Genomic DNA, 13,931 nt, shown 5'->3' on the forward strand with positions numbered 1-13,931 from the left:
TATCCTGTACAGTTTATTTGGTTTAATTTTTACCCAGATTCACCATGAATGTTCAGGATCTGCACTTTTTGCACCAAATCACTAACGTTGACATGTTAAAGTTAGTAATATAAAAACAACGCGATCATATAATGCAAATGTAAAGACGAGCAGCTGACCATCATGATCAAACCTGTCAATCACTGGCGTAATCAATATCATGCAGTGTCTGCAACTTCGAGTCGTCCTAGTTTACAAAGACACCAAACCATATCGGTTCAAAAATAAATAAATCATGATAATTGTGGTACCTGAGGAACTGGAGCAAACCCGTGTTATCATCACGGACAGGTTGGGGTACCATTCCCGATACCGACTCATGGTGAACCGGATCAATATTTCGTAATTGCGCGCGACCGCGTGCACTGCTATGCACGTGGACCCAGTGTGCAAATGTGCTTCATTTTGCATCGAAAACGTGCGTACTAGGCAAGAGCAAAAATATATAGTCTCCCAGGGATCCATAAGCTTAAAAGTTAGTTTTAAATGAGATATTTTAAAATATTGGCTATAAAATGCATAATTTATTCAGCGTTTTAAGCATTGAGATTTTTAATCTTTTTTTTTTTTTTTTTAATAAAGAAAATGTGAGTTGAGTTGTGGGTGGGCTAGCATGCTAGCCTACTATGCAGTTGCTTATACGTGGTTGCTTACCCAAGTCAAAAAAGTCTATATGCAATTCTTGTCTCCTGTCCCTCTTTCAAAGTACCATTATAAATATGCTAAATGAAAATAGTCCAATTGCTTGAGAAAACAAATTCATAATTCATCTCTCCTCAACAAGCTGCACAATTTAACCCTTTCATGCATGGTGTCCACATTTGTGGACGGTTAATTTAACTCCATTTAGGGTTCATTTATCATGGTAATTTTCTCCAAACCAGTTGAGGGCAGTGTCAGAAATATTTTAACAGTGGCCACTGTCTTGTATCCCAAATATTCATTACTTGATGACATCATTAATCCAAGATGGCTGATAGTGATAGCCATGTGCCAAACGTCTATGGTGCCAATGCCTCAGGCATATCTGTGAAAAACTTTTATACAAGGAGGTCAATTGAGCTAAAAAAAATATTAGTATGTAGGCCTACAGTAAAGTATGATGAATATGTTAGTATTTTATAAACAAAAATTTAGTGTAAAATGTGGTTTTTATACACATATGTGGACGTCATGCATAAACAGTGGAGTCAGATTGCATAAAGTCTGATTTCTGTAATCTGCTAGTATATCTCTTCTATTTTTGCAAATATGTTTTGAATTGTCTTATATTGTAATAAAGCAGACATTTAACAAATATATCAACATTAATAACCATTCAAAATGACATATTAAGGCATTAAATGGCAACTTTACACATACATACCGAGACAAATTAGCATTTTGCCTTCCAAACCGGGACAGCACAGGTCAAGCACTCAGTCCAGAATAATAGAGAATATCCCAGAGGACAGAGGAAGTGAGCGTGACAGCACTGATGAGGAGTGTGTGCCGGAAAAGCCCAGCCCATATTGCTATTAGGTTTCCACTTATATGTAACTACTGTTATAGTTCCTACAATATGTGTTTTATTGTTGTAATATTAATGTTTTTTATAACCGAGCTGATATACATAGCATAACATGACATAATAAAAACACAATATTCCATATTGTCATCTGTGGCTTTTTGTCCCATTTTACGCCTTTATTGCATGGTGTTAAATAATACGACAGTTAAATAATTTTTCAATAAAACTGAATTGTGTAAAAATGAAATACACAATTATTGAAATACATAGTATGTCCATATCTGGTGAGTTACATACTGAGCAATAAAGTGATGTTCAATAAAATGGCCATTAGCAGTAAATCAAACCAAAGGAAGACACAAGTAGAACAACTTGTAGTATATAAAACATTTAATAGACAAAAAAACAGTTTACACAAGAATATTTGCAATGACCATAGCAACAGAAGTGCTTTATTAATACTATTAACTGTATAAAGCTTTATAGACCTGTACTGTCCAAAAGACCTATTGTTGGATCCAAGGTGAAATGGTTTGTCTCTTTGGTGTCATTTATGTGAGGTCACTATCAAATGGTTGCTCTTGGCTTTGCTCCCCTGCTTGCTTGATGGCTTTCCTCAGCAGAGAGATGAGGGAGGTCAGTCCGATAAGGTACCCGTCCTCCCGGTTTCCCTCCACCCATGGGACATCATGGCTCAGCTGGACATCCTCTGGGGTTGGAATGGTCTTTCCAAAATCTATCATCCATATGTTTGCTTTGCTGCTGCAGTCGTGGACGAAAAGCAAAGAGCTGCCTATGATCTGTGAGAAGTGGCAGAGAGGAAACAAAATTCACATCAATTGTTGTTATGAGATGAAAAGTAGAGCTGTTCAGTTGTGAGCTCATTTGTAGGCCAAACTCTGATCCGTCAAACACATAAAACCCCACATCCTTTGGCAATATTTGAGCAACATTCTTTAAAATGCTATAAGAAAACCGTGACAAGTTTTGCACTAACCTCGTGTTTGTAGAAAAAGGTTGACTCCTTTAATGCTATGCTCAGTGCCTGTAATCTGGATTCGTAGGCCTCCTAGATACACAAAGTGACAAATTAAAAATATTTTCATGTATTTGGGATGAACTGCAGTTATATTTATTTTTACATATATTCAAATCATATTGTCAAGCAGGCGTAGAATAATAGAAAAAGACTAAAGTCATACGGGGCTAAAACACGGCGCTTAAAATCAACATGTATCCCCATTCACAACCCAATTTACTCTTGAAATGTCAAGTATTTCAGAGTGGAACAAGATATGCGAACATAAAATGTTGGTTGGAATGAGATTTTGCCTATTAGGAACCAATTTAATAGGTTGGTGTTTTATTTATTGGTAAAATAAGAGGGCTTGTTGATGTCAGCCAGAAAGGAAAGTCATTTCAGAAATTAATCAAGTGTTTCTGAATGTTGATTTATTTATTTATTTGTGTGAGTTTGTATGGTGTGCACTCACTAGAATGTGAACCTGCCTCCTGGTGAAGGATAGCAGGGTTTCTGTCACTTGAGCTTCTGTGCGTGTCTTGTAAAAGTCTCGTAATACTTTACCATTCCCCATCTGGAAAATAAAACCCAGTCAAATATCATGAATATAAATGACCTCATGGTGTCTCTCTTGTAACTCTTTTAGCCTAATGTTTCATACCACTATGCCTTCTATGCGGAAGCCCAGTGATGAGGTGGAGCTGCTGTCATCCCTCCACTGCAGGTAACGCAGTTTCGTTACTCCCCTCTGTGTGTGTTCTTCTGCACTGGGAGCTGCCGAATCCACTTTCACCATCTTTTGATACATATCAGAGCGTACGCTGGCATTGTTCCTGGCCTTACTGATCTCCTCCTCTTGGTATGTCCTGTGTTATTGTTCAAATATAGTGTGATTATAAGTTCAATGAAGAGTAGAGTAGCAAACTAAAATGGTATTTTGGACACAGTAGGTTATCAAAACTAGTGAATGACTTTACACCAAAACTGAAGCTTTCAGATAGCCGAAACCCAAACCGAAAATAAAGTTACATCCAGTGTTGGGGGTAACGCATTACAAGTAACTTGAGTTACGTAATAATATTACTTTTTCCAAATAACTAGTAAAGTAACGTATTACTTTTCAAATTTACAACAAAATATCTGAGTTACTTTTTCACATTAATTTGACTGACAGCTCTCCTGCCCCCATGTTGAGAAAAATAAGTGCAGAGGCGTGTGTGTAAACAAGATGGTTATTGTAGTTCCAGACTAAATGTGAGCATTTATTTATCTCACTTGCACAATAAAGATTCAGTACACCTCAAAATGAATAAAATCAGTCAAATGCAAAATCAGAGAACTATGCAAACCTCCAATAATTAAATGTTAAATAAAACAACTATTTTTATGCATTTTATCTGCCTTTATATTTAATTTACCAATATCTTGCTGCTGACCTTTGATGATGAAAATTATTAGATTTTTTGTTTTTATTGGTAAAACTTTTTTCTCCTGCATCCTATTCTACCATTATCCAGAATGGCAGCAGAGCTGCGCCCTCTACTGTTCATGCGTGAATTTGCATTTTTACCTCAGCCTGGGGCTTATTATATAAATTTTGGTATGAAGAAGTTTTTACCGTTGCACAAAAATATAACTTTTTTGTTATAAAAACAAAACAAAAACAAGCCCAGCCCAGGTGAGAAAAAGTAACGCAAAAGTAACTCTATTACTAGAGTTAACTCTATACTAACTCAATTAGTTACTTTTTAAGGGAGTAACACAAAATTGTAATGCATTACTTTTCAAAGTAACTTTCCCCAACACTGGTTACATTTGGGTAACTGGGTAACTAAAGTTGGTTTTCTGTTCAGGGTGTCGTGTTCTCAGGTAAAACCATAGACTGTAAAAAATATGAACGTAGTGTCTGTGACGTCACCCGTAGGTTTCTGAAGAGCATTTTTTAAGCCTAAAGTGGGCGGAGCCGGCTGTCGCCATCTTGGCAGCGCGTATTCGTGCGCCACTCCCGGGAAAACAGAAAATGGGCAAAGAGGCGGTGTGTCTAACACTAACACTATCTAACAGTAGCATACAGGTACAGAAATTTAACAGAATAAAGTAATCAAACGTAAAATAACACTGTAGTCTTCATTGTATATAGATTAATCCTTATTAAAGTTACAAAAGTTATTCAGTCAAGAGCATTGACAAAAAAATGTTTTAATTAACATTAAAAACAGACAGCAGCAGGAATATTAGGCTGCTGTCACTTTAAGACAATGCACAGATCCAATATACTGATACTGTTACTGTGCGTTCACACTGCCGCAGGTGAGAGTGTCAAACTTCGCTCTGACCGCCCTGCCAACGACGCTGTAGAAAGATTTGTGGACGCGCTGACGTTGATCGAATGCTTGGTCTTTTTTAAACTTTATTTAAAGGGGCTGCAAAGCAAACAATCATGTTATTCTGCATTTGTGCTGACTGACCACAGGTAGGGTATACCCGTATAAGTTAACCTCATGAAATCATTTATATGTGAAAGTTAAAAAAAACAGATCGATGGAAAACTTAACAATTATAGTAGCATGTTTGCTAACGAAATAAACCATTTAAAAGCCATTTGTGTGGTGTGGCTTTTGTGTTCATGGTTAAATGCTAAATGTCTAATTTCAACTTGCAGTTTATAGGAGAAGTTTGCTAGCCTTGGTCTTTAATTAAAGGACAACTCAGGTGAAAAATGAACCTACACTGGGAAAAATTACTCTGTGGGGTTGTAATTGTAACAAAAATAAATTCTATATTTTCAACAAATAAATCTATGTTTGGTCCTTTACTTAATATTTTGAGTAACTTATTTAATATAATGTTGTTGTAAACACATGTTTTTTACAATTAAATGGTGCGTGTATTATCTTGAGTAATGTTTACTAGGCTTTTTAGATGTGTGCCTTTTCGAGATACTTTTTAAGTAAAATTTATTTAAAAGTCTAAACAAGTGGATTTGGCTGTTGCAAAAACACAAATGTTCATGACAGACGCCATTCTGAAGGGTGACAGGACTGAATTTGCACTGCTGGCAACCCAACGACACAAAAGGTAAGAATGACATTAAATATGAACTGTTCAATGGTTTGATGCTTTAAATATAGCAAGGATAAAGCTAAATGTTTGTATTATTGATAAATACTTAAATTTGCCTTGAATTACACGGCTTGGCTAACGCTAACAGGCCAAAGCGAAATTGCTGAATAAAGTCGTTATTTTTGTTTGTTTTTGCGCAAAAAAAGTATTGTCGAGGCTTCATAACATTAAGTTTGAAGCACTGGAGTCACATGGACTATTTTAATTATGTCTTTCCTATACTTTAGGGCCTTGAAATTTTTCTTCACATTATTGTCTATGGAGGGATCAGAGCTCTGGGATTTCATCAAAAATATCTTCATTTGTGTCTGAAGATGAACGAAGGTTTGGAACGACATGAGGGTGAATAATTAATGACAGAATTTACATTTTGGGGTGAACTAACCCTTTAAATTGGTGTTCACTTTTCTCAGTGATTATTTTTTTATCAGCTGATGTAATAATTATGATGCATTTTAATTTTATGTTTTTAACATTGTTCGAAACATTGTTTTAATTAGATGACTGAATTACTGTTCTCAGTGGGTTAAACAGACCAATGGTCATTGAAAAAACTGTTTTACGAAAATTAAATACTGTTGCTACCTCTTGTGGTACATAACGTTTTTTTTTACTTGAAGTCAGCTTTATGTAAAGGTGAAAAAATAAGCTACTGTGTTTTGCACTGTTGCATTGTCATCTTAAAGTGAATAAATGTTTTGTATTGAGATGCTGGTTTACTGTTTCATGGTACTTTAAAAAAATGTAGAAAATAATTAAATTGATATTTTAAAAAAAGTAGCTTGGAAAAAAGTATAGCTTAATGTGTGGCTTATAAGGAGACATTTGTAAATATTGCTTAAAAGATTATATTGGATATACTTAAAACTATAGCTTTCTAAATTGATAAAATTGAGTTGCTATTACTTAAGAGTCCAAGTTGAAAACATGCAAAGTCTAATAGGATAAACACAAATAAAATGAGTTTAAAATACTCAAAAAGCTGATGCAAATAGTTGCCTCAATTTTATTGAGTAAAACGGGCACAGTATTTTTTACAGTGTAGGGGTAATTAACACATGGTTACCGAGTAGATCGTTCTCTGGGATGCGTTTTCATGAAAATCGAAATGTAAAGAGTTTTATCTCTAAAAACAGATTAGCTTATAACGCTAGTATATGGGGCATAGAATAAGTAAAATTAAATCGCTAGTTAATACCACTAACAAGGCTCAAAATAGCCTCACACTAACACGGTAGCATAGTGAGGGTCCCTACATGCAAACCGGAAGCATTGAGAACTTTGTAAGTGTACAAACAGTTTAATAAGAAGATACTTTATAAAGACAGTACATTACGAGTACACAGACAGGAGCCATCTTGGAAAACAGTCTCGACAAGTCGAGCCACGGTTGAATAATCCGCCATCTCTTTAGTGTGTATCCTTTGGGAGCACTAGTCTCTGTTGCGTTCAGTTTTTTATATTTTTATTATTTTTATTTTTTTATTTTCTCTGTTGCGGTCAGTGCTTTCTTCCGGAAACAACGGACCATATGAGATTCCAAGTCACAGTTCATCACTTAGCACAGCGTTCGTGGCTCGACTTGTCGAGACTGTTTTCCAAGATGGCTCCTGTCTGTATACGTGTAATGTACTGTCTTTATAAAGTATCTTCTTATTAAACTGTTTGTACACTTACAACGTTCTCAATGCTTCCGGTTTGCATGTAGGGACCCTCATTATGCTACCGTGTTAGTGTGAGGCTATTTTGAGCCTTGTTAGTGGTATTAACTAGTGATTTAATTTTACTTATTCTGTGCCCCACATACTAGCGTTATAAGCTAATCTGTTTTTAGAGATAAAACTCTTTACATTCGATTTTCATGAAAACGCATCCCAGAAAACAATCTACTCGGTAACCATGTATTTAATTTTTAAATAATTAATTTTTCACCAGAGTTGTCCTTTAAAATTAACATTAATTTGTGTGCAGCCTTCATAACAATAACTGTCCTGGTTAAAGTGCAGCATTAATGCAATTGGTCGAAGCATTAATGCAATTGGTGTCCTAGTGCAAAAAAGTTGCCTATAAATAATGTTGCGCGCCTTCTTAACAAACCCTCCACAGCAATGATCAACCTCTCCTCCATTTTGATTGGGAACTAATGTGGTCGGAACCAAAGTTTACAGCACTGCGCTCTCTGGAGTCATCTCAAGCGGAGCACTTCTACATTCTGATTGGTTGCCGCCTGGTTGTCACCGAACCGCGTCATAGCTCATTACCATAAAGTTGAGCTGATTTCAACTCTCCTCGACGACCAAATCGTCCAAGACGCGCCGCGCCGCACTCGCCGCCGGCTCCCATTGAAAATGAATGACTTCCGGCCACTTTGACACTCTCGCCGTTGGTGGTGTGAACGCACAGTTACACGTGTGTTTTCTATCTTGACTGTACGTTCACTTAAGACATAACTGACTATGTTTATTACTCGCCAAGATGGGCATTTTGACATAATTTTGTGTGAAACTGTCCGTTCAAGTGCAAGTAGATGTGAAAGAGCTCAATTCAGTATTCGCGTCCTGTTAGACTTTCTGTATAACGTGTGCAAGTTATCTTCCGCGTCTTCTTGCGCTTGAATGTTGACATTGACAAGACTAAAAAACACATTGGCTTTCATGACGATGCAGCACTGGCCCGATCAGGACAGTGACAGTTCTGTCAACTCTTGGCCATCGGTCCTGTCGAGCCCTGCATTTAGATCTAGCGCGTCAATTCTCTTTACGTGGCATGTGTAAAAGCTAGTGATGTTAACAGTGACACCAAAGCTCCGAAGCGTGTGTCAAAAAAAGGAAACGATTTTCTGTGAAGCTTTGTATCGATGCTTGATTCGTTCTATCAAAATCACGTGACCAATGACGTCCGAAGCCTCGCATCACACACACCCGTGTGACTGCTTCATAATCTGATTCAAAAAGGTTTAAAAATGCGAACTGTTATGTTAGAACTGTTGTATTTCGCTAGTTTATTGTTGCAAGACTTTGTCATGGTTCTGAAATGTGGGAACACTTTCATTTGAGTTTGCCCAATAAGGTTGATAATATATTTGGCTTTTGTTCTGCAGCCTTTATATATTTGGGTGAAAGCCAGTTTTTTTGTGTGCATGCTCCTGCATTTATTTAGTCTACTTCCTTTATTCATGAGTTTTATTTGTTCACAAACAGGAAAAATTGTCCACATTCACAATACAAAATGTTATCTTTATTGGTTTGAGTTACTAGGAGTATGCAATGGAACAGATTGTTGTCATGTATTTAATTTAATGATTAATTAATCTATCCATTAATTAATTTTTGCTTATATTAGATATTGGTTCATAAAGCTTCACTGGTTTAGAAAGCTTCACTTCGCCATCACGAGTAAAAGCCTCTCTCTTTCTCTCATTTTGAGTGCGGGTGGGTAAGAAAGCGACAGAGGTTGCTCTTAGCCAAGCAATGGTGCGCAAAGCTCAGCAGGCAATGAATTATATCTGCGCTGAATTTAATTTTTTTGCCTCTAACTTAATCATGGGCAATTTACTAGCCATTGGCAAATGAAAGAAATGTTTAGTCGCCTAGTGTGAAATTTGGTTCCATATGCGGTGCTTTAATCGCATTGTAGAGGGTTGATTGCTTCTTTGCGATCCTTTTTAGTCACAGAAGTGCGTCCACACTTCTGTTTACCTGTTGTAGCCTACGACATGGTCAAAATGCATCATCTGAGAAGTGCTAATTAAATGTCACAGTTTTGCACAATGGTTTCGGCCCTCCAAAACGATTTCAGACGTAACTGAAAATATGTATATATATATATATATATATATATATATATATATATATATATATATATATATATATATATATATATATATATATATATATATATATATTTGGGCTGTAAAAAGATTAATTGCGATTAATCGCATCCAAAATAAAAGTTTGTGTTTACATAATATATGTGTGTGTACTCTGTTAATTATTATTTATATATAAATACACACACAAGCATGTATATATTTAAGAAAAAAATATTATTTTAATATATAAAACATTTATATTTATATACATTATAGATTATATAAATGTATATACATGCATATTAAATGGATTAGTCTTTGTAATGTGCTCATAGTTCTGGTGACAGATATTTGACTACAGTCGTTCTATAAAGACAAAACTAGCGGTGCTCTACAGTCAGTAGCGATCACTATAGATCTCCAGTCTGTAATCCGAATAATCCCTTCAAGCATTTACAAATAACAGCATATCTAAAAGTATGAGACAACTACAAACAAACAAAAAACATATCATTCTGAAACATCCTGTAACAGCTGTTCTTGCACACGATCCTCTTCACTAAAATTTTCTGGGTCTGATTCGGGCTCAAATTGATAAGGCAATATCGACGGCATTGTTTATTAAAATACACCTGAGCATATGCAACTAACCGTAATGGTAAGGGGCGTGACGTTTCCGGACAATGTTAGCGAATCACAACTCACTGGGCCAGCTAACCAATCTGAGCACATTGCGTATTTCTGAGTAGGGCTGGGTATCGATTCAGATGTTCCAATTCGATTCAATTTCGATTCGCAAGCTCTCAAATCGATCCGATTTTGATTCTCGATTCAACTCAATGAATATAGATTTAAAACAAATACTATATTTATAAAAAAAGAACAGTGAACATAAGTTTACAAGTGGGTAATTAAAAAGAAATGAAGAGCCACAAACCTGTATATTAAACTCTTTTTATTTTAGGTACACTCGGGTACATTAAAACAGAACCCATCTCTACAAATACAATACAATTTTGATTTCAACTTTATTCTAAAAAATTATCTGAGAAGTATTTTATAAAATTTAGTTTTTATGGATATTTTGATATATTTATTCTAAACATAAAAAGGATATTGGATGATTTTCAGTCGCCTACACGACAAGCTTTTCTTGGGATTTTGCCGCCCATCATGTATGCAGTTACACGAGAAGCGCGTTCATACTTGGACACAAGTAGTTGCCGTAGTAACGAACAACAATACCTTAGCGTGCTGAATTATGTGGACTAACTTTTATTTGAGGAAATCTGTTTATAATATAAGCTATTAGTTTGGAATTATTGGTGCTGCGCTGTCTATTTACTCAGTTGATTTGAATATGTCTATAATGGCTAACGTACGTGCTTAAGTGAACGCTCAAGAACAGTATATACAATGATCATAATGCAAGGCAAGCATTGGCATGTATGTGATCTATGTTTAGCGGTTGTGTGCTCGGCTGTGGGAGTGTTGCAACGTCTGGGTGATGTCTCATCAAATGGTTCTGCAGATTTGTAGCATTTCACCTCTGCATTACAAACGTCGACAACGCACCGGAAGCCGCCATTTAACCACTGAATGAATGAATGACAGGCGCGCTTCTCGCTCCTTTGTAACATCGCGCAAGGCAAATAAGAGGGTGACATCTAGTGGAGAAGACTAATAATTAGATTTACGTTAAACTTACGTTCAATGTTTGCGGAAATAAAAATGGGGAAAAAATCGATTCGTGGCCTTTGATTTTATATCCTAATTGATTTTGAATCGACCACAGTTTAAAAAAGGATTAATCTAAAAAACAATTTTTTTTGCCCAGCCCTATTTCTGAGGGAGGGGCTTCATAGAACCTGAAAGCTATCCAGCCATTTTACGAGAAGGGACACAGTGGTCTAGAATAAAGCTAAATTGTGTGAAAAAGTGTTAAACACATGTTAGACTGCACCCCATAAACACAATCAAGCCTTCGAAAAAAAGCTGATCAACCATAGATCAACCACCCTTCAACGTAACAATTATTATGAAGACAAATGAATCAGTGTTAGAGTAAAGTTGTTGGTTCTCTTCCTACCGGACACCCATTTTGCAGTCCATGATGACAGGATGTTTGAGCCCACTAAGCAGGTCCTCTAGACGGATGTATCGCTCTCCGTCCTGACTGATGTGCCCGAAATAATGAGGCACGAACTGACAGAGCGCATCAGACATGAGGGCCTGCAGACAGACGTCCTCCACCTTGCAAAACCTCTTCAGCACCTCCCCACCCTCACTCAGCCTTACATTACCTAGAGAAACCACACGACACACATTTTGTCTACAAAATATTGCTTATTTCAAAAGTATTGTCCAAACCCATTTTACTTATGTAACATGGTGTATTTTGATTGAAAAAAAGTGAAGGTATGGTGAGGGTCAAAATGCAGTGTCCTTTACAAAAGCCTGAGCTATGTACCTTGGTGACCAGCAAGCTGGATCCATGAGCTTTGTGTACGTTTGGACCACTGCATCATGGTCAAAAATGTTCTCCAAGAGCGACACTGGGAAAGAAAAGGCAGTCATTTAGTGCCAGTACCTTAAAAGAAAGTCTGTGTTTCACAAAATGGGCATGCTTCTTTAACCTTGAAGGGTTTATGGTTACACCCTACCAATGGTGAAACAGTTCAAACCCAAAAATGTTGCATTATGGGGTATATTGCATGTTTGGTTTGTTGATGAATTTGTTTTGGGAATATTGCAAATGTGGCCGTAACATGCTACTTTATCCATATCAGTACTATGCAAATAACTTATTCAAATATACGCTATGTTATGGTACTCATGCAAATTGTCTAACACATTTCAGTGCACCGAAAAAATGGAGACCTTTTCAGTTAATCCCCAAGTCAGACTGAACCTGACACCACTTCAACTGGTCCTGAGAGATTCTGCAGAATCAAGATAAACTGCTTTCCACTCACCTTCTTCATGGTCTGCCTCCTGGCGGCTGTATCCTCACTCTCGCTGAAGACTTCGTCACTTTCTGCTGAGGAGTTGTTGAAGGAAGAGGAGGATGAAGCAGAGGAGTGAAGGAGAACCCGAGAGAGAACAGGGTGTGGAACTAATTCTTCCTCACCATCTCTCTCCACACCTCCCTGCCTGTAATGCTCTCCATCCCGCGATGACCCAAACGCCTGTGCGTTTCTCTGTTTTGTACCCCAACTCTTCTTCCTTTGCATTCGTTTGTTGAATTCTCCCTCGTTACTCTCCTCGATACTCTCCAGCCCGCCTCCCAGCCTTTGCCGCATCCCTTCCTTCAGCCCCTTCTTGCTTCTCCACAGGCTTTTCCTAGTTTCTGCATCCATCGGCACGTCTTCAACAAGACTTTCACTTGCCATCCCCCTCTCTTTCGCTCTCTGCTCTTCCTCGTCCTCGGTCATTTCTCCGGCAGGTACTGGTGGGGGATCCACACAAACACTTTCCAGAGGTTCTGGTTTGGCGTCCTCCGTTTCCTCGTATGCATTTATCTGAGTTTCAGTTGGTTCTTCTAGCTTGGAAGAAAGGACAGCGTGAGCAACAGCCAGTTTGGGTCTGGCTCTGAAGACCGTGTTCTTGCTATGATGACTTTGATTATTCAAGGATGGTGAGAAATCAAACATCTTGTCTTCGACAGAATCTCTCATGCTCTCCCCGTCCCTTCCGCTGCTCTTCTTTTCCGACAATGTGCTCATTCTTTCTGGAGGAGAATCCAAGTCTTTCATGAAGCCGCTAGGATGGAAATTCTCTTTGGAAACGGACGTAACTCGTGTTTTGTTATTTTGAGCTCTAGAGAAAGAGAATCTGAGGGGATAAACAATCATTATTTGATCAATCATAATAGAATACCTTAATTACAATATTCATCTCATCAATACACTTTTGTTATTTAAAGAGGCACATTGTGTGGGGATTTCCTGGACATATAGAAAGCCTTGGTATAGAAATACTGCCATCACTGGTGGTTTCCTATAGAAATGGATAAAAATAAGCTTTACCTGCCCAGGAAATGGCCCACATATGCTAAATGGCACAAAGGTCAAAACAAAGTAGGGGTGAAAAAAGCATCAACTCCCACGTACCCGAGTCGCCAATCTTTCATCACTCCTGTGTGTGAAGTTGAACCCTCCAGCAGTTCAGCGCCAACGACTCAATGCCAGTTCAAAGTTTTGCTGTCAACGTTTTCCAGCAGTGATTTGCATAGTGTGACATCACGGTTTTCCACAACATTTTTTTACAATGAGCTCTTTGGAGGTTGGGATGAGGGCTGATCCACACTTTCTAGTGTCGAGCAGTGACCTACTCTTGCAACCGCGTCATGTTTCCATTTGGCAGATGCTTTTTTGTTTTATCAGTATGCACATTTCCTGGGAATTAAGCCCATAACTTTGGTGTAG

The 13,931-nt window shown here is 37.5% G+C and overlaps 1 protein-coding gene across 2 annotated transcripts; it reads right to left on the reverse strand.

Annotated features, from left to right (window-relative positions):
* Positions 1-1,923: 1,923 nt before the first annotated feature.
* LOC307139669 (inositol-trisphosphate 3-kinase B) lies at positions 1,924-13,680 on the reverse strand. 2 transcript variants are annotated; one of them, XM_079838719.1, is made up of 8 exons: positions 13,617-13,680; positions 12,480-13,338; positions 11,975-12,059; positions 11,594-11,807; positions 3,232-3,436; positions 3,043-3,144; positions 2,547-2,618; positions 1,924-2,349 (listed from the first exon to the last, which is right to left on the reverse strand). In XM_079838719.1, the coding sequence occupies exons 1-8, from the start codon at positions 13,634-13,636 to the stop codon at positions 2,101-2,103; spliced, it is 1,806 nt and encodes a 601-aa protein (XP_079694845.1). In that variant the 5' UTR covers positions 13,637-13,680; the 3' UTR covers positions 1,924-2,100. The 2 variants fall into 2 exon arrangements, with proteins under 2 accessions (XP_079694845.1, XP_079694846.1); XM_079838720.1 differs by lacking the exon at positions 13,617-13,680 and having other exon boundaries at positions 1,926-2,349; positions 12,480-13,503.
* Positions 13,681-13,931: the final 251 nt, after the last annotated feature.

Source organism: Gobio gobio (genome assembly GCF_949357685.1).
Source record: "Gobio gobio genome assembly, chromosome: 16".
Taxonomy (NCBI): Eukaryota; Metazoa; Chordata; class Actinopteri; order Cypriniformes; family Gobionidae; genus Gobio; species Gobio gobio.